This window comes from Megalobrama amblycephala, unplaced genomic scaffold (genome assembly GCF_018812025.1).
Source record: "Megalobrama amblycephala isolate DHTTF-2021 unplaced genomic scaffold, ASM1881202v1 scaffold265, whole genome shotgun sequence".
Lineage (NCBI taxonomy): Eukaryota > Metazoa > Chordata > Actinopteri > Cypriniformes > Xenocyprididae > Megalobrama > Megalobrama amblycephala.
Genome location: NW_025953341.1, coordinates 274268 through 296286, shown reverse-complemented (window position 1 = coordinate 296286; position 22019 = coordinate 274268). Strand labels below are relative to the sequence as shown.

At 42.2% G+C, this 22019-nt stretch overlaps 1 protein-coding gene across 1 annotated transcript in view; it reads right to left on the bottom strand.

Moving 5' to 3' along the window:
* Positions 1-22019, bottom strand: part of arhgef9b (Cdc42 guanine nucleotide exchange factor (GEF) 9b) — a 76234-nt gene that overhangs the window by 4235 nt on the left and 49980 nt on the right. Inside the window, 2 exon segments of the mRNA XM_048179663.1 lie at positions 21155-21223; positions 21479-21722. Of these exon segments, the coding sequence (XP_048035620.1) occupies positions 21155-21223; positions 21479-21722 (313 nt within the window).

Sequence of the window (22019 nt, the reverse complement as noted above, 5' to 3'; positions counted from 1 at the left end):
TAAGTTTCTCACGGTGAGGGCTTACAATGCAACTGGCCAGGCTGCCTCTGCCCTGCATGCTATGGCGATCCTGCAAGTCTACCAAGCCACAGTGTTAAGAGATCTGCACAAGGGTGGTCCCAATCCAGAGATGATGCAGGAACTGCGTTCTATAAATGACTATGCTCTACGGGCTAAGAAGGTCACAGTGCAGGTTCTGGGTCTGGTGATAACCACATTCATGGTCCAGGAGCATCATCTATGGCTTAACCTGATGGAGATGCAGGATGCAGAGAAAGCACGCTTGCACTTTCCCAAAGTGGCCTATTTGGTGACACTGTTGAGGACTTTGCACAGCAGTTCTCGGCAGTCAAGAAACAGATGGAGGTGATAAAACATCTTGCCTCAGTGCGGGTCAGCTTCCACCTCTAAACCCCTAAGGCCGCAAGCCCAACAGCTCCAGCTGCTCTGGCCCCGGCACCGCCTGGATGTGCAGCCAGACCAGCACAACAGTCCTCACGCAGGAAGGTGGCAGCACCCACCCATCAACAGGCTACTTAAGAATGCTTGGAAGGCTTCAAAGTAGACCTGAGACAGGCAACCCAGGGAAGGAGGAGAGGCTTCTGAACTGTGCAATTAAGGTCAAGCCTCTCTCCATTCGCAACAGAGTCTTGGTGGATGCAGATACCTTGTCAAATCACGTTCTCCTGCATCGGACCTGCACACGGGATCAGGTAAGCGTGACAAGCTGTGACGAGGGACAACAACAACACTGCAATGGGCATTTAGTGCTGGGTTCCTGGACGGACCCTTGACTGCACTGGCACATCAACTGCATTGAGTTGTTGACTGTGTTGTTAGCCTTGTTGAGGTTTCAACCTTTGATCCAGGACAAGCATGTGTTGGTCCAGACATACAACACTGCAACAGTGTTACACTGCAACACTGCAGCATATATAAACCACCAGAACAGTTTCTGCTCTCATTACATGTCACAACTCGTCTGCCATCTCCTCCTATGGAGTCAGCAGCAACTTAAGTCCCTGCAAGCCACTCACATCCTGGGCAACCTCAATTGCACAGCAAACTCATTCTCACAACAGGTTACGCTCAGAGGAAAGTGGAGACTCCACAGTCCACCTGATGGTTTGTATTTGTATACCATCAATTTGTAAGTAGACCTGTACACCTCCCAAGAATCCTTCGACTGTCCTCTGTGGTATTCCCTGACCAAGGCTCTCCTCGGCATGGACGCAATTTTCCTATAGAAACAGTCAGACGCGTGCTTCCTGTAGAGGCGTGCACTTAGGACTGCGCATGTACTGTACATTAGCTTGATCCAGCCTGAAAAATGCAGTTTTCTGTCATGATTTGAGCATTTAGAAACAAAATTTATGAGACAGTTGTTATCAGATTTCATTGGTGATTTCAAATATGAAATTTAATCGAAAGCTTGGCAAACAGCTTTGAAGAATTTGATGTTTCCCCTTTCAAAGAGATAGGAGCTGTACTTGCATACCCAAGAGGTGTTTCAGTGAAATTACTTGTCTTAAAGGGACTTGCTAAGGTTTCCACTACCCCTTTCAGGGATCAAGTGGTGAACATATAAACAATCCCTTCCTGATGAGGGAGACCCGACCCTGTCTCTGTTGGGCCCAGTGCACACTTTGTGCATATATCTGGATTGCACACAGTTTCAGACAATATAAATAACAGAAGGGGTCAGCAGAAGGGGAAGGCTGTCTCCAAACAAATGGCCCACTGGATTGTGGATGCCATTCTCCTGGCTTACCAGGCTCAAGGCTTACAATGTCTCTTGAGAGCGAGGGCTCACTCCACTAGGGGCGTCACAGCCTCTTTGGCTTTGGCAAATGGTGCCTCATTAGCAGACATCTGCAGAACTGCAGACTGGGCTACAACCAATACCTTTGTGAGATTCTACAGTCTACGTATGGAACCAGTTTTGTTTTGTGTACCAACAGACAACTAGCAGGTTGTAACGCAAGCACATATTCAGTGGTGAGTTCAGCAGAGGTACTCATGACCAGACCCATTACTTGTGGTATGCCCCTTTTCTGGTGAGCCCTCATATTTGGGTTAAGTGCTCCATATGTGTTGACTCCCTACTGCGGTCTCATATGCATATTTCTCCATGGTTCAGTTTCCCTGAAGGTGAACCCTGTGTCTTCCCCTGGACTACCCCTGGTTGGTAGTCTATCCCCTAGCAGAAAATGCTTTCTGCAGCTAAAGGGACCTATTCTTATTGTAATGGTAAGTCCCCTAGGGTGAAGAGAGAAACAAGGTCACTTGGAGTGCACTTGTTACTTGGCATGCGAAGCTTGCCGGCATCTACACCACTAAGGCTCGTAATGCAGTTCAGTTAGTTGTGGAGTTTAGTATATGGACCCCTAGTGTCTGTATTTCGACACAACGTTGAAGAGACTGGCAGACAGGGAACGTCCTGGTTACTATTGTAACCCCCGTTCCATGATGAAGGGAACAAAGAAATTGTGTCCATCTGAACTGCCACTGATGTGGTCGAGAAGCCATCTCGGCTCCTTAGCACAAACCTCATCATCTTAATTTGCTTTATTTTGCATGAAGAATTATTTTGCTTCATTTCAGCTAAGACAAAGAGATATCCACGCTTTATTATATTCGTTAGTTTGTTTGGGTTGATTTCAAATATCAACAGTGTTTCTCAAAAATTGCTTAATAATGGCACAAATACCAGTAAATTGACTATCACAAACCTTAGTAAATCACATTGCATGATTTATTTAAATACTCTCCTCCCATAAATTTTGCATCTGAATGGGAAACTCCTACCAATGCATAAGGCAAATATGCCTTTCCATGCCTTTTCATCTCTAATTCTTCACTTCGTGTCTTAAATAAATTCTGGCAGTAGTTTTTTTTTTTTTTTTAAGTGCCCCTATTATGCTTTTTCGAATATTACCTTTCATGCAATGTGTAATGTAGCTGTATGTGAATGTAAATGATCTGCAAAGTTGTCAAAGTCGAAAGTGCATAATAAATAAAGTTATTGTCTATCAAAAGAAAGAATCAACTCTGAACCGCTTAAACAAATCGTTAGGAATTCGGATCCCACTTCCGTGACGACTACACATCACTGGGTAACACATTTACTGTATGCCCGCCTATGATCTTCATTGGCTGCCCATGAACGTCTACTTTGACCCACCCTCAAATGCTGTAGCTGTTTTCTGCTCTGCAAAAGCAAATTGTCTATGTAAACACTTCCAAAGGATGAGGATGTGAGGACCATACCAACTTTATTTGGGCCAACTTGCTCCTCAGAATAACAGCCTGTAAGAACGATCAATTATTGATGTATATATTTTCTACTGGGTGACTGGGTGTTCAAAATACATAGTTCCCTTTCGTGGAAAACGCATTGGGAACCTTCTGCGTGATATCGTCATTGAAGCACTCCTGTATCCAACCAATCGTGTAGCGAGACGTCAGAGACGGGTGACGTCACGGACCAGGAAACTATAAAGCATGCCCGGATGCAGAGAACACTAGCTTCTGCTATCTTCAGCAAGCACTCCATGTTATCCCGCGTGTCTTATTTAGTGTTTGTCTGTCTTTCCATTATTTTGGTTTCACTCTTCGTCTGAGGACAAGAGTTCCAGCAACACTTGTGTGTATATCTGTGATCGCTGTTTGTGCGTCTTATTTAGTGTTTGTTTGTCTGAGCTTCTCTTTGTCTGAGGACAAGAGTTTCACAACACTATATACATATATACACACACTAGACACAATATATAAAATGGCGGATGAAGGCAAGCGATTCAGGAAGTGTGCTTTTCCCTGCACTCGCTATATTCCTGATGGGGATACACACGATATGTGTGTCGTTTGCCTGGGGGTTGAGCACGCGCAGGCAGCTCTTGAGGGGGCTGTCTGCGTGCACTGTGAGAAGCTCACCCTCAGAGTGTTGAGATCCTCGTGCCTCGGTTGGTGTTCCCCGCGGATCGGGTCCCGCTGCTGCCGAGGCAGAGCGGAGACTCCATTCATGGGGTTCACAGATGGATCTGGCGGCGGGGGTTGAGACGGGCCCCGACCTATATCTCCCTTTAGCCGCCAGACCGAGTGTCTCTCCTGCCGTGGCGGAAGCACGCCCAGCGGTTTCTTCCCCGCGGCTTCATCTATCTTCATCTGAGGATGTTGATGTGATGAGCGTCGAAGCAGGGGAAGAGGAACCGCCATCCTCTTCCCCTGCACATGAGGAGCTCTTGGAGGTAGTGACCAGAGCTGTAGCCAAATTGAATATCAGCTGGCCAGAAGCAGAGCGGGGAGATGTAAAACCAAAAAGCAAGCTTGATGAACGCTTTCTCCCCGCGCGGTCACTACCCCAACGTCGGTGCTTACCATTCTTTCCAGATCTACACACTGAGGTGTCTAGATCTTGGAACAGACCAGTTCAACATCAAGTTTTCAGCCCCCAGACTTCGGTCTATAGTAACATCGTGGGGCTGAAACAGTATGGTTATGCGGCGATGCCCCGGGTTGAAGAGACGCTCGCGGGCTATCTCTCGCCTGCGTCGGCATTGTCCTTAAAAGCACCGACGCTGCCCACCAAGCCCCTTAAAACTACATCTAAGCTGGTGGGCAAGGCTTATGCGGCACCAGGTCAGGCAGCAGCGTGTCTCCATACCATGGCGCTGCTGCAGGCTTACCAAGCCGACCTGCTGGGGGAAATTGATACCAGCGGGGAGGCCACATTCGAGTGCATCCAGGAACTGCGCATGGCGACAGACCTGGCTCTCCGTGCCACCAAGGAGACGGCTAAAGAAGTGGGCCGTTCTATGGCAGCCCTGGTGGCCACGGAGAGGCACTTGTGGCTGAACCTCTCTGACATAAGGGACAGAGACAAAGCTGCCCTTATGGATGCGCCGCTGTCTCCTGTGGGCCTCTTCGGCGACGCAGTTACAACTGTCGTCGAGAGGTTCCAGGAGACCAAGAAACAATCTGCGGCGTTTCAAAGGTTCCTCCCCCGCCGGTCTAAAGTCCCCGCCGAGAATGTTGAACGGGAGCAGTCTCGGTCCGCAACGAGCTCCTCAGCGCACCACAGAGCGCAACAGAAAATAAGTGTGGCCGCCCGTGCTCCCCCACGTAGATTCTGGGGACAGGGGCGAGCCGCACAACAGAAGCCTTCCCAGGGCAAGACGGACCTGCGGGCCATCACTGTAGCGCGGAAGGCTTCTAAGAAGCGGTCCTGATATCTGTGGGTCAGGACCCAGGAGGGCGGCCCCCGTCTGGAGGAAGCCTGGCGTTAATACATCTGACACCCGCTTCCCTCCAGCGCCCTCCGGGGACCACGCCATATCCGTCATCCAGTGTGCGTCAGGTCCCCACCGACCTTCCGAGGAAGGACGGTTGTCACTTGATTCGGCTGACTTCTGCCGGCGTGCCGTTTCAGAGCGCCGAGCCAAGTGCTCAAAAAACACCAGAGACCAGTCTCGAGAGACTGGTTCCCTTAGTAGATTTTCTAGAAGAATGGTAAACTCTACCGAATATATCAAATTGGGTGCTGCTCATGATAGAAAAGGGTTACAGAATACAGTTCGGGTCTCGCCCGCCCAGATTCAACGGGGTCCTTCCCACAGTGGTGACCCCCGAGCAGTCTCTGGTTATGGAACAGGAAGTTATGACACTTTTGCAAAAAGGAGCTATAGAAAGGGTTCCTCCTCCCAGCAAGCTGTCAGGTTTTTACAGCCGCTACTTCATAGTTCCAAAGAAGGATGGAGGACTTCGTCCTATCATAGATCTACGTGTGCTAAATCTGTCTGTACAGAAACTGAAATTCAAGATGCTTACACTCAAACAGATCATTCCCCAAATCAGGTCCGAGGACTGGTTTGTGACAATAGACTTGAAAGATGCATACTTTCATGTGTCCATCCATCCTTCTCACTGGAAGTTCCTCAGGTTTGCTTTCGGGGGCAAAGCTTAGTACAAGGTTCTTCCGTTTGGCCTATCATTATCACCCCGCACACTCATGAAGTGCGTGGATGCAGCCCTGGCTCCCTTGAGACTCCAGGGCATCCGCATACTGAATTATATCGACGATTGGTTGATTCTAGCTCACTCAGAGCAACAGGCAGTTCAACATCGAGATGTTGTTCTGTCTCACATGAAAAGGCTTGGGCTGAGGCTCAATGCCAAGAAGAGTGTGCTGATTCCGGCTCAGACCACCAATTATCTAGGTGTTATGTGGGATTCCACAATAATGCGGGCACGTCTGACTCCTGCCCGTGTGAGCTCTGTTCTATCAGCCGTAAAAGGGGTGAGGTTAGGCCAGGCACTCACTGTGAAACAGTTTCAGAAACTGTTGGGTCTAATGGCAGCTGCGTCCAACATAATTCCTTTTGGCCTCCTGCACATGAGACCCCTACAGTGGTGGCTCAGGACCAGGGGGTTTTCCCCGAGGGGAAGTCCTTTCCATACGATCAAAGTCACACGGCGATGCCTTCGTGCTCTAACCGTGTGGAAAGACCCCTGGTTCCTGTCCCAGGGACCTGTGTTGGGGGCCTCTGGTCGTCGCGCAATGCTTACGACAGATGCTTCCCTCACGGGCTGGGGAGCGATCATGAGTGGTCGCTCAGCCCAAGGTCTTTGGGAGGACCATCAACTCTCTTGGCACATAAATCGGCTGGAGTTGATGGCGGAGTTTCTAGCACTAAAACACTTTCTCCCGGACCTGAGAGACCACCATGTGCTGGTCCGCACAGACAACATGTCAGTGGTCTCCTATATAAACCATCAGGGGGGTCTACGGTCTCACCAACTAAATTACTTGGCCCGTCAGATCCTCCTGTGGTCTCAGGGGAAGCTGCTCTCACTGAAGGCAGCTTATATCCCCGGGAGTCAGAATGTGGGGGCAGACGCCCTGTCGAGGCAGGGGCCGAGGCCCGGGGAGTGGAGACTCCATCCGGAAGTGGTGGATCTCATTTGGAAGAACTTTGGTCAGGCACAAGTAGACCTGTTTGCTTCGGGAGAGTCAACCCAGTGTCCTCTCTGGTACTCCCTCACGCATCCAGCACCTCTGGGTCTGGATGCCATGGTACAGACGTGGCCGAGGCTACGTCTGTATGCATTTCCCCCGCTCGCTCTGCTCCCACGAGTCCTGGAGAAAGTACGCCAGGAAAGGGTGAGCCTAATACTGGTGGCCCCGTACTGGCCGACCCGAATATGGTTCTCGGACTTGGTGTCCATGATAGACGGCTCTCCAATGGAGCTTCCCCTAAGGCCGGATCTTCTATCTCAGGCGGGCGGCGCGATAATACATCCCTGTCCGGAACTATGGAAACTGTGGGCCTGGCCTCTGAGGGGGCCAGGTTCATAGAGGCTGGTCTCTCAACTGAGGTTGTTGAGACCATACTTAGCTCCAGGGCTCCCTCCACGAGGAAGATTTACTCCTATAAATGGAATCTATTCTCTACTTGGTGTAGACAACATGAAACGGACCCTGTCCATGCTCCTATTAGCTCTGTGCTATGCTTTCTCCAAGAAAAATTCTCGGAAGGCCTATCGTATTCAACCTTAAAGGTTTATGTTGCAGCTATATCAGCCTATCATGTTGGGGGGGATTCCTCGGTGGGTCGAGACCCCCTCGTGTCACGCTTCCTCCATGGTACACTGAGGTTGAGGCCTCCAGTGCGCACAAGGACCCCGGCTTGGGACTTATCAGTGGTTCTACGAGGGTTAGCCGAGGCTCCCTTTGAACCACTGGAGGAGGTGTCTATAAAGTTTCTGACTTTAAAGACTGTAATTTTGCTTGCTATTACTTCTCTAAGAAGAATTGGAGATCTTCAGGCCCTTTCAGTGGCCCCCTCGTATCTGGAGTTCGCTCCTGGTATGGTGAGAGCATTTCTTCATGCTAGACCTGGCTATGTGCCGAAGGTCCCCACCAATGTCCCGGGTCCTATTGTGCTTCAAGCCTTCCATCCTCCTCCATTTATATCCTCGGATCAGGAAAAACTGAATCTGCTCTGCCCAGTAAGGGCTTTGGATGCATATGTCCACAGAGCTGCCCTGTGGCGTAAAACAGAGCAACTGTTTGTCTGTTATGGTTCCCCTAATAAAGGCGGACCGACGTCCAAGCAGAGGATGAGTAAGTGGGTGGTCGAGGCCATCTCACTTGCATACAAAGCGGCCGGACAGTCTTCTCCATTTAACGTCCGTGCTCATTCCACAAGGGGTATGGCGGCATCAAGAGCTTTGATGTCTGGCGTCCCTATGAGTGACGTCTGTGATGCAGCTAGATGGTCAAGCCAGCATACATTTATCAGATATTATAACCTTGATGTGGGCTCCACTCCGGGGTCCTCCGTACTTTCGAGCTAACATGAACAAGCATTTGAAGTACGGCACAGTTGGGATTGCGTTCCCAATGCGTTTCACGCAGCGTCGATAGTTCCCACGAAAGGGAACGTCTCGGGTTACGGATGTAACCCTGGTTCCCTGAGTAAGGGAACGAGACGCTGCGTCTCTTGCCGTACCCCTGCATGCTTGCGAGTGCTTGCTTCAGATTTTCCACAGAAGCTAGTGTTCTCTGCATCCAGGCATGCTTTATAGTTTCCTGGTCCGTGACGTCACCCGTCTCTGACGTCTCATTACACGATTGGTTGGATACAGGAGTGCTTCAATGACGATATCACGCAGAAGGTTCCCAATGCGTTTCACGCAGCGTGAATCCGTACATCCGTAACCCGAGACGTTTGTGTTTAATGCTACCTTCACATGCTATCAGAAATTTTCTAATTCCCACTTCAGAAGTCATGATTACGAGCTTTTTGCATTCAAGTGCTTTGTTGTAGGAATGAACAGGAATCATGGAGTACACCAGATTTATTCTTGCCTGTTTATTGGGAAAATCTTATTAAAGCCAAAATTGTATAATTTTAATTAGTGTCCCATGCACTGACAACCATATAAATATTCATGGCGATCTAGATTGCTGTGTATAAAACATACAATATGCTTTAAATGATTATTCAGATATGTAATATGCACTACATTAATGACAAGACAAGACGATCTAGCTGTTGTCTAATGAATCATACCTGTCACAACAGTAGATCTCTCCTCCACCATGTGGAGATCTACTGTTCATGTGCAAAATTTATCTAGGAAAATCGTATTTACGATATGTGGCGAGGGGGGCGTGGTTCAGCGAACGCTGCAGCGGGGGAGAGCGTCAGGAGACGCTTGGTGAATGAGCGGGTTAAATGTAAATAACGAACACCTGTTTCTGATTACAGTGATTGGCGTGGAGAAAGAATAAAATGCCAGGAGAAGCAGGAGTGTGTGTGAGAGAGAGAGGGACTGCTGACTGGGAACACTTGTCCTTGGAGAGGAACTTTTTGGAGTGAACTTTATGTTATTGTTGAGATCTGTTGTGCTTGTGCACTGTTATTTATTTTGGAGAAAATAAAAACTCTCAGTCAGCAGTCAAGGCCGACCCTTGTCGTCTTCCTTCCCTACGAACTTTGTTCTTTTACTACACGATAATTCCAATAGCACGTGAAGGCAGCATTATATTGTGTAGATCTCTGGCTAATCGGCTAACTCACATTATTATCATTATCTGTGGCTCATTATTAGGCCTACCTGAAACTTTAATGTTACATCAGTCATTCATGTTAGTGCTCAACTAATGTTAGCACTATTATTGATACAGTTAAATGATAGTTCCCACATGTGCACCACAATAAATTAGAAATATAAACACATATCGGTTTGTTGATGGACATACTCTTGTTAATGCTGATGAATTACAGTTGCAAAATCTCATGATGAACGTCAAACTAAGTAGTGTATCACTGATAAACTTTCTGCTCAAGTCGTCCTTGCGATGGTGGTTCGGGTTGAATAACTTCTGATATTTCATCGGACTCGCGGTTGGATTGATATGGTAAAATCGACGCCATCGTTACTATCTTTACAGTGTGTACAATCTTTGATTTGATTGGATGATTGAAGCCTCCGGACCAGAACTTAAGTTATGTTATAGTAATGGGAGTTTTGCTTCCAACAGGCTCTGTAAGCAGCAGACCAATCACAACCGAATGTGCCACCTGGGCAATCATTGCAGAGCAGGCTCGCGGAAAGGAGGGGTTTAGAGCAGTGTTTCCCAACCTTTTTCTTGCCACAGCACAGTTTTGATGCACTAAACACAACTATGCACTAAAACAACAAAATTGCATAACATGCATTGCTTCAAATGGCATATTAAAAATGGATATTATATTAAAAGTAATATTCACGTTTATTGTTGAGCTTAAGTCAGGTAGGAACGCAATAAGATCATATATAGGTAGCTATTTGTTGTTGGTGATGATGAAAAACAACAAATTTACATGTCGTCTCGGAAACCTCGCATTTAAAAAAAAAAAAAAATAAACACTGTGTCATCAAAGTTGATGTTGTGGCTTTATATATGTCAAACATATGTCATTATAATATTAACAATTTATGAAAATCAACCTTAGACAGAGTTGCAAGGTTTTTGACCAGCTCGTGACAGAGAGATGTGGTGTTTAATCGAAGTGGGATATTTAAAACAGTAGCATATTGGCTACAGATAGACAGGAAATATCAGACTAAGACTCTTTTCCACTCTTTAAATATATTAAACATTATCATTTATAGACATAGTGTTTATTGAGCAAAGAAAATATTGCACTTATTTTCAAACATCAGTTCTTTATTTATCTTTGCATTGCAAACAAGCAGAGATCTATCTCCAAACTGTGTGCGACACTGTTTGGAGATAGAGGCAGGGCGGAGGTATCTGGTTTGACTGACAGTTTGAGGATCTAATGGAGTTATAAGGTTTTTGTCACAAGCTCTTTTAAATACTTTTCATTGGTTAAATATTTTTAAAACCCACATACAGGCGTAAAGGGTGACCAATAGCATTGATTAAAAAAAAAAAAAAGACAAAATATAGAGAATATATGAGGTTTCCGCCTGACAGTGATGTTAACTTTATAGCATTTATTTTAGTTTATTTATGTACACTACCAGTCAAAAGTTTTTGAACAGTAAGATTTTTAATGTTTTTAAAAGAAGTCTCTTCTGCTCACCAAGGCTTCATTTATTTGATCCAAAATACAGCAAAAACCATAATATTTTGAAATATTTTTACAATTTAAAATAACTGTTTTCTATTTGAATATATTTTAAAATGCAGTTTATTTCTATGTTGGCAAAGCTGAATTTTCAGCATCATTAGCCTACTCCAGTCTTCAATGTCACATGATCCTTCAGAAATCATTCTAATGTGCCAATTTGCTGCTCAAGAAACATTTATTATTATTATCAGTTGAAAACAGTTGTGTACATTTTTTTCAGGATCATTTGATGAATAGAAGTTAGCATTTATCTGAAAAATAAAGCTTTTGCAACAATTTGATCAATTTAATGCATCCTTGCTGAATAAAAGTATTAATTTCTTTAATTTCTTTCCAAAAAATAAAAAATAAAAAAACTGACCCCAAACTTTTGAACAGTAGTGATAATGTTACAAAAGCTTTCTATTTGAGCCTTCTTTTAAAAACATAAAAAAACCTTACAGTTTAAAAAACTTTTGACCGGTAGTGTATTTTTTGGCATTTGGTAATTTCCCATGGCACACTTGACAACACTGGTTCAGAGAGATTGTAGCATCGGACAAGTCGTTTGAGAATCATTGAAAACTGTGGTGATGTGCAATGTATATTATGAGAAAATTAAAGTGTTTTTTGACCTTTGATGGGTTATGTGTTGTAGGACACCTACAAAACAAAATTAAGAACCTTTAAAATAGCATAATAGGGACACTTTAAGCCAAAAGTGGGTGCAATCTGTTAGTAAATGTGTATCTTGGAGTATACGGCACAAGTCACATGGAATTACTTTCTGATACTTTTGCATTCTTGAAGAAGGTCACTATTCACTGCCATTATATGGACAAATACAAGCATGACATATTTTTTAATTTCTCCTTTTATCTTCAGAAAAAAAAGAACGGCTAAACCAGGGTAAGTGAATGATGAAATCTAATTTTTGGTTGAGCTATCCCTTTTAAAGGGTTAGTTCACCCAAAAATGAACATTTTGTCATTAATAACCTTCATCTTCGGAACACAAATTAAGATATTTTTCATAAAATCCAAGGCCTCCATTGACAGCAAGATAATTTACACTTTCAAATGGCCAGAATGGTACTAAAGACATATTTAAAACAGTTCATTTGACTTCAGTGGTTCAACCTTAATGTTATGAAGCGAGGAGAATACTTTTTGTGTGGCAAAAAACAAAACAAAACAACTTTATTCAACAATATATAGTAATAGGAGATTTCAAAACACTGCTTCATGAAGCTTCGAAGCTTTATGAATATTTTTTTTAAAGTCAGTGGTTCGGAACGTGTATCAAACTGCCAAAGTCACATGATTTCAGTAAAAGAGGCTTCGTTATATCATAAGTGTTTCAAAACATTTCGAAATTTCAATGGTTCATGTGACTTTGGCAGTTTGATACATGCTCCGAACCACTGATTTGAAACAAAAGATTCGTAAAGCTTCAAAGCTTCATGAAGCAGTGTTTTGAAATCGTCCATCACTAGATATTGTTGAAGTCATTATTTTCATTTTTTTGGCGCACAAAAAGTATTCTTGTCGCTTCATAACATTAAGGTTCAACCACTGTAGTCACATGAACTGTTTTAAATATGTCTTATATGGCCTCACTGAGTCATTGAATTTTATCAAAAATATCTTGATTTGTATTCCGAAGATAACGACGGTCTTACGGGAGTGGAACGACATGAGTAATTAATGACAGACGTTTTTGGGTGAACTAACCCTTTAATATCTATTTTATTTTTTAATAGCTATAGTCCTGTTTTACTTATTTTTTAACATTATTCTTAGGTTTAATTTTTTTTAGAGTGCAATAATTGCTTTAGTTGTAATCGCAATAGTTGCATTTCAAAGTCGTTGCCATGGCATTTTGTATAAAAACGAATTCTACTTTAAACGCTCATAAAAATACCTTTATCATTTTCATACCATGTCCATAAAAAATGGCCCTCTTTCTCAAGATGATATCTATCAATGAATCTGCAAATTCAAGAACATACTTCACCGTTTGTCAGTGAAGCATTGAGGATTCACAACAGAATGTAAATATGACAAGAAAATACTAAGCTATAAAATATAAAATGTATTCACTATAAAACAAACTTACATTCACTGTTACATAGTATCATGAAAAAAGACAAATGCGAATAGATGAAAGCAGATTTTAAGGGGCCAAGCAAAAATGCAGAAGGTCCATTACAACAAAATTTAATAGCATGTAGCATTCCCTGTGATAATATTAGGGGAAACTGGTTTAACAGGCATGAATAGAAGAACTAAAGAAGAACATAACATTGCTTATAACCTTTGACCAAAAGGTGGTGCTGTTACAAAATGTCAATATGCTGAAAAAATGTGTACAAAAGTGCACAAGACATAAGTGAATATGCGCACAAAAAAAGGACAAATGACTTACGGACTACAGATGATACTCGTACGGAATTTTTTGCCACAGCGGTTTCCATTGCAACATGCATTTGCTGCTTTTAAGCGCTAAGTGGCACTATAACCGTATACTTTCACAAGTTAGGAGGCAAATGCATTTTCACGGGTAGCAGTCAACCTCACCATGTCTATAGGCTAGATTTGATGGCTGCAAATACAAGATAATACAAGAAAGGAGTAGGGAGGTATGACATTAGAGAGAACCCGCAACTAAATCAAACATCTGGAAATAAAGCAAAACAACAGAGAACAAAACAACTTTTTTTTGTAAGTGAATGAGACAAACAACTAAAAAATCTGCCTCTGTTATGTGTCTTGACGTATGACATTGATCTGATAGTGTATTGTGCTGTTCACAGTACTGGGAATAATTCTTATGTAGCCCTCATAAACTGCAGGTGCTCTCTTCTGTCTGTGCTCCAGAAAAAAATGTACATGCCACGGCAAAAACCTCATGGCAGAAATTGGAAAAGTGGATCTCGGTTAAAGAGTGTGAACCTCTATTTATTTTTTGTCTCAGAGCAGAAGCAGCAGTACCACAATTTAGAGGAAGAACCATCTCTTTACGAACCCAACACAACAAAAGTCAGTTGGTATGAGGCATACCAACTGTACCTCAGTGCCAGGTGCAAGTCAAAAAAGGGTACAGAAAATGCATGGGTGCAGAGGGAGTAATAGCATCTCTCAGCAAACAGTGCATATATGAAGTGTAGAGATAGAGGGCCAGTTGGGTATATACAGCAATAATAAAACAAAACTTCAAAACTTCCAGAAAATGCATGTATTAGTTACATATGTGTTAAAATCTCCCTCAGATGTATGCGTTAAAATATATTTCTTCTGAGCTCACAATATAAGTCACAAATACACATGATTTTTCTGTGATGCCGTTGAGTGCCCGGTAGTCCATATAAGGCTGCAAGCCATTGTTCTTTTTAGCTACAAAGAAAAAACTGAAAGCAGCAGGGGAAGTTGTTGTAAAGCCTCTTCCTTGTAATTCCCCTTTTTTCAGGGGGAGAATGTGAGTATACTTTCCCACAGGGCACTGGTTCACCCAGAAAAGGTTGATGGCACAGTCCCATGATCTGTGGGGTGGTAGTTGAGAGGCTCTTTGTGAGCAAAAGACATCTTTGACGTGAGAGAAGCAGGCTGGAATGTCGACTGACTGTTTGTCCATGGGGCTTTCGACAGAAATGGAATTAATAGAAATGGTCTTGGGCCACTGGAGGCGTGAAATGGGATGGCTGCGAAAACAGTCAGGGAAGCAATGGTCACCCCACTTCAAGATGGCTCCATTCTTCCAGGAGTGGATGGGATCAGGCTTCTTGAGCCATGGGTGTCCTAGCAGAATGCTGCAGGTGGATTTCTCCAGAACTAGGAGTTCTCTATGTGGAGGCAACCAACTTGCAGCTTGACAGGACCACAATGACGGATGCCTTTTCAGCTGAGAGGTTTACCAGTTATTGACTGGACTTGGTAGGTGGCTTGACTTATACTCTTCTCAAGTTTGAGTTTGCGGCAGAGTTCCCCAGAGATAAAGTTGCCAGCTGAGTCGATGAGAGCTGTGATTGAAACAGATACATCAGAACCAGTAAGAGTTCTGTCAGGACCACTATCGTCAAAGATGATTGACAATTGCATAGAGTTTAGATTGGCGGTATGGTTCTGTTCTGGGCAATAACTCCCTGCGTATCCATGCAGCCTAGCATGGATAAGAGCAGGGAGAGCAGTGATAACCCCCCTTAAGGTGAACAGGACAGAACCAACATAAATGTATTGCAGATATCATTAATATCAATATTTTAATGTACAACATAATTCGAGAAATTAGTCTGATTTAAAGGGGAATCAGAAGGCCAAATCCTGAGGAGGAGGAGGAGCTGGGAATGGAGGAGGGTAATTAGCTCCTGAGAAACACGATAACTGCTGATAATGCTGAAGGACCTTATATATGGATGCTGTGATAGGCGTCTTATTCCTATGTTTAGACGTGAGTCACCTGAGAGTAAGCTGATGCGAGCTTGACTGACATGACCTGCCAGAACTAAAGCTACGCTTGATTTACATTGGTGGAAAAGTGGTGATGAAATAGCTGTCGGACAAGTAATGTAACTCAGGGGTGCAGAGGTCAGACTGGACATGAAGCAATAATGTGTCCACTGTCACCACAATATAAACATAATTTCTGGGTCTGGAGTGCCAGATTGTACTGGCTGGTTATGGATGTTATGGAAGGACTGCATGGCAGATTCGTCTACTATACAATTTCTAATGTGTTGAGCGACTTGCTGTGACAACCGAATTAAACGCTTAAGTCACACTGTGTCATCGTAGGCCAAGGGATGCAGTCGCAGTGCTGGGTCGAGACCTTGCCGGTAGGTGGTAAGTCCCTGTTCAAAAAAGCAGTATATGCTGGTTAGGTATGTTTTGAAGCATGGCAGCTGGTTTGAGCTGGTTTAAGTTGGTCCTGAGCTGATTATAAGCTGGTCCTGTGCAAAGAGGACTCTTGCAAAAGTTATCCACAAGCTCTTGAAAAGGGTCTGTGGTTGGGTTCATTGCCGTTAAGTTGTTGGTCTGGACTTCTGTCAGGATAAACCAGACTCAAAGACAGATATAAGTAATCCAAACAGTTGTTTTTTGTTGTAGGTTGTGAATGGTGGTGATGATGATGATGGAGGAACTGGATGAAGCACACACCTCTTGAGAAACACGGTAAGTATACAGGTAATATTTATCCACAGGTCTCAGACAAGAAGAGGAGATCATTGAAGAGACGAAGGAGAACAGGGTACACAAGGGTAATCAACACAGGAGATAAACAAGGCTTACGAGCTGAACCACCAAGATAAGTAGAGCAGGTAGAGTCTGTTTCCATGTTTGAGGCCAGACAGTGAGTGACTGAGAGGTGTGCACTTTTGAACTAATGCTGAGTGCTACAGTGATGAGGAACAGGTCATGGTGATTAGAACTCGGGAAAGAGTGAGCGCTGTGTGGGTGTGACGGGAGAGCCTGGTGTGTCCGTGACACTAACATTCAACCACGCAACTATGAAGTCATTTGTTGTAAAAGTGGAAAAAGCACTCCAGGCATCTGAGCTCCATATCGCAGTACATATTTCTGAAATTTAACAAAGACTGGGGTAATTGTATTTGGTACATCATCCCCCTTAAATAATGCTGCGTTCCAGGCAGGTTTTTGAGCCCGTAATTCACAACTTCAAACCACGACTCACGACTTTGTAGCATTCCAGGCAAGTCACGCCAAACTGCCTGAGCGCAAGGAATTGTGGTAACTAGATATAAACAAACCAGCATGGTGGACCATACGGGGCTTATGCTCATTTACAATCATTTCTATCGCCAAAGGTGCTCTTTGCTTATTTGAGGGAAACGGAGGAGGATAAACGGAGAGGGAACGAGACGAGAGTTCTGGCAGTTTATGAGAGCTGCTGGAACATAATAATCATTCTGTGAACAGCATAAGGCAGAAGTGCATACCAGATCACTTCAAGCATTACTGTCACTGGAACATTTCACTGTATCAATGGTCAAATAATAAATGTGGAATCATACATCTTTCTATGATAAATAATTATTCAAGATTTTACATTTATTATACATGTGGTGGTAATCTGCATTTTGATTGACTGTGTCCTCAGTCTCTGTACATTTGATCCAACCAATGTATATGTTCAAAGAATGCTTTGATTACAAACAATAGGTAGATTCACTGGATCATGATCAAGATTTGTAAAAATTTGTTCTGGGTATGGATCAAAATGATCAAAGGGTATCTCTGTTCATCTGTTTTTGTATTGACTGCCATTACTTTGCCTCGCTAATGGTCATAAATATGGCAGATTAGTGGAAAAAGTGACATGACTGAAACAGACAAATACACCAGGGCAACAATAGGTGGACAGGAATAACACATATAAAAAGCAAGACAGGTTTAAAGATTCACTAAGTCCAATAAGTTGTTTTGTTTCAACTAAAAATGAATCTGCTCTCACAATGTAGATAGCTTTTGTTCAAGATTTGAATATCTGCTGGAAGGGACTTTATCAGTGCCAAAGGCAGAATGAGTGTAGAATGATGATTGACTTCCTTAAAGATATGCATATGTGCATATGTGAGAATGGTTTGGCTTAGGAAAAGCTTTTAACAACTGTCCATCAGCATGGTCTGACGATGAACACACTTGGAGGGGGTAAAAAAAAAAAAAAACATTTAAATAGCACAACCATGGTACACTTATGACTTGTTATTAGCAAAAATCACATTATGGTTCTAGACCACATGTGTCAAAAGTTATAAGCAAAATAACTGTCCCATTTTGAGCTGTTGGTGTTATAGAGTTTGAGTGACAAACCTTAGTCTAGGGACCTTTAAGACCACCAATAATTATAAATAATAATAAATGTGCCCGATTTCACTACTTTCATTACAGTTATTATAAGAACCCCCATGGTTCTATTGACTGCTGTAGGCTTCCACTACCTGAGAAGAAGAAGAAGAAGAAGAAAAAAATACTATACAGTAGGTGCCTATACACCTTCAGTGCTTGGCCCCTATAAAATACTGCAATCATTTGAATATAAATCTGTTTACATATATAAAACAGTGTTTACATATTTTTACAGAACATAAATTAGAAATCAATTTGAATCCAATTTTATATCTTTTCATTGTTGCTTGAACATATATATTTGGACATCTGGCAAACAACACCTTAATTATCAGTTAAATGGTGAGAAATTTGTTAGAACAAAAACTGAAGAACTATTCTTTATTCTAATTATTGCTATAAATGCTATAATGTTTAATTTTATGTCAAAACTATTCTGTGATTTCTCCTTCATGTCCCCTTGAAGGAGATTCCTAAATAATAAAGATGCTACTTGTTCGGTATTGAAACTATAGCTAGCAGACAAGTTATGAAGTAACATCTTTTTAAATATATGACCCTAATCTATACAATTGAATGATACATGATGAACAGCAGTAGTTAAAGTGGTTATAAGATGTGGAATCAAATTTCCTTTATATTTGGACATATATGAGGTATTTGGACAGTATTATAAAAACATACATTTGTTCATTTTAGTAGTATGAAAAACAACTGGTATTTGAATTGTGATTAAATTGAACTGAGCCATTAAAGAACAAGAAATATTCAATTGTTGTGATTAAGACAACAAATGTTAAATTAAATTGTGATTAAGACAGATTGTGCCCTTTACTTTTCCCAAAGCTGTCAATCAATTCAGTTCAGCCAAGTTTATCAGTGAATGAGTTCTGCACTCCCACCAAAGCTCTGTTATAATCAATACTATCTACATCGCTCAATAAATGTTATTTACATTGTGTCAGCACTTTGCTGGTTATGATGTGGGCATTTACATGAGTACAGAACAAAAGAGAACAAAACTCCAGTTGCACTCATGTGCTCACATGTATGCAAACATTTAACATAGAAACCTTTAATGCAGTGGTGAGGCCAGAATTTAGGTGTGTGGACCTGGGTGAAATAGGGTCGACCTCAGTGCCTAGCCTACTCTCAAACTAAAGTACATCATCTTACAATACATGAGATAAACATAGGGAAGATATCTTGACAGCTAAAAATGGCATTATCAGTTTTTTGGCTGAAAGAGAAAAAGGTCAAAAATAGAGAAACTTCAAATGAGAGAGTCAGCGCGATTCAGTTCACTCTTCTGCCAAAGATAAATGTATTTGCACAGCAAGAAGAAAATATCTTGCTATATCAGTGCAAGTGAAAGTTGTAAAGTTAGTTAAATAGTTGATAGTATACAGTATATAGGTACACAGAGACTCAAACATGTGTGGTAAGCTCACATGCAGTAATTTTTCAAAATTTTTCGCCAAAGACGAAATTTTAATGCTTTCCATGTTTTCACTGTTGGGTAGGGGGCGCTATTACGCATCTTTTGAAAGAGTACAAACTCCTGATCAAAACACAGGTGAAGAAGATGCAGAAACAATTGATAGCATATGTAAGCAGTTAAAATAATGCAATTACCAACATTAAACAGCATATAAATCAAAACTGCCTAACGTTACTGAATAAAATGTCGACCCAAGATGAGCTATAGGACTGTGCAAGCTTTGGGGGTGTTGATGGACTCAATCTACTCCATCTATGTTTTGATCATTGTTCTGAATCTGATCCAGATGTAGTCTTTGACAAAAGCAGATCCAGTTTCAGTTTGAGATCTCCTACCCAGAGCATAACCTGCACCAGAGCACCACAGTTACTATGGCAATGAACGCAGCCAAAAGCTGATAGCACTTTCACAAAACCTAAAACCCAGGGTTGGCGCTAACTAAACTGAAACATACCTGGCTAGTCACCTAAACCGGATTCATGGTATAGGCCCCAGATGTTCTCAATTCAAATCCAAACACAACATAACATGACAAGTATGTCTTGAGATAATCCTCATAGAGTGGCGTTACATGCTGCTTTGCTAAAGCTAAAGGATATCTGGGATCAGATTGCTTCACGATAATGATGATGCAATGCTTTCCAAAGTCATTTGAAAACATTGGGAAGTTCAACCAATAGAAATTGGATCTCAGGTATGGTTGGTGGGTACAGAGGGTAGGGACAATGAGTAAAGACCAATTGGAGACTGTATTACAGGAGAATTGTGCTTGGATTGAAGAATAGAAGCATGCGACTAGAAGATCAGCACTCATCCACCAGGATCTAAGTTCATGTATTTGAGCTATTATTGTCATGCATGCAGAATGTTTCATCTTTTCCACAAAAAATTATTTTGTGTCTCATTTGACTGGGTGGACCATCCATCAATCTGAGTGGGCCAGTGCCACCCTGGCCCTTACCAATTTATGTAGCCTTACCACTGCTTTGATGCAATGGGAGTAGATTAGTTAAGGGTTAATAATAATTGGTCCGTCCAGTGCCTAATGGTAAATAAACAAAGCTATAGATTGTGAAATTGTTATTGAAATCTATGTTAGTTTTCTGTTAGTTTGAGTCCCGACTCGAGATTCTTTCCCAGTCCTGTTTCTCTCTCTCCTCTCCCATTGCTTCTTGTCTCTTCAATTCTGTCCTATCTAGTAAGAGCAAAAAAGTCCAAAAATAACTAAACATTTTTTTTTTCTTGAATCTTTTCAATGGCATGGCCCATCCAAATTTGGTAAAATTAATTGGACTTGCAGGGCTACATATGAGTGATAATACATTCTCTGAGAGTGCATTTGATTATAACCTTAGTTCATTCAGCTGTAAAGCCTTGTACACAAACAATGAAACATGAATGCGCTATGTATTTTAGAAAAAAAGGCTCATTACTATTACTGAAAGTGTTGAGTAGAGCTACTGTGACAATATGGAATGCTGTAGCTCTGATAGTTGCGTCACTACTTTTCTTAGATACTGTCCAAACGCTGACAATGAGTCCAAGGAGAAAAAATTATGTGTATTCTTGTCTACACTAGCTTACTAGAGTAAAGCAACAATGATAAGACAGGTGTTAAAAATAGAAAAATGTTGAATTCACCTGGTATCGCTTGGTTGTCTCACCTTTCTGTTTGGTCACTTTACGCACTGTCATGGCAGCTTGTCGTTTCTGATATTCAGAAATTTCAAAACCTAAACAAAACCAACAAGAACAGCAGCAGAAGATATGAGTGAGGATCACAGGAAAAGCAAATGTATTTTTGTGCCATTAATAACATACGGAAATCCTTTTGAAGCAGCAATGATACATAAAATAAATACGAGCACTTTACTGATGAAACTGTGACCTGACACGGCACTGACATACTGTTGTACTCTCGTTGATTTGATTGCTTCTACTATTCTCATTTGTAAATGTAAAATACATGAGAATTTATGCCAATTTACCAATTTTTTCATCCTCTTGGACCATCTTGCGCTCCTCATGGAAAGCCCTTAGCCAGCGAATCTTCTCTTCTGGTTTCTTGGCCAGAAAGATGTGAATCTCTTCGCTGTCTCTGTTGTGCAGCTTGAAAGCATTTTTCACACTGACGTTAAAGTCATCGTCCCGTCCATCAATAGCATCTCTCACTGTATATCTATCCATGTCAATACGTCCTTTGTAGTAAAGTATGTCCCGTCGTATCAGGTCCTAAGAAGAGATACAGTGCTCACTGAAGGTGGCTTTCAATGACCACAACAGAATCAAACCCAAACAGAATCTAAACCATCTCTGCAAAAAGACTATGTTTAAATGGAAAAGGATATATGATTTACATCTACAGTAGTGCCTGAGCATCATGACATGCATTTACATTGATGGAAAGCATGTTGGAAAGCATAAATATGGGCAAAACAAAGACTATTGATTGTCATAAATTATGTCTTACTTACGGCAAAAAAACAATGGAAAAGATGCAATGAGCAGATTTGTTGTAACATATTTATC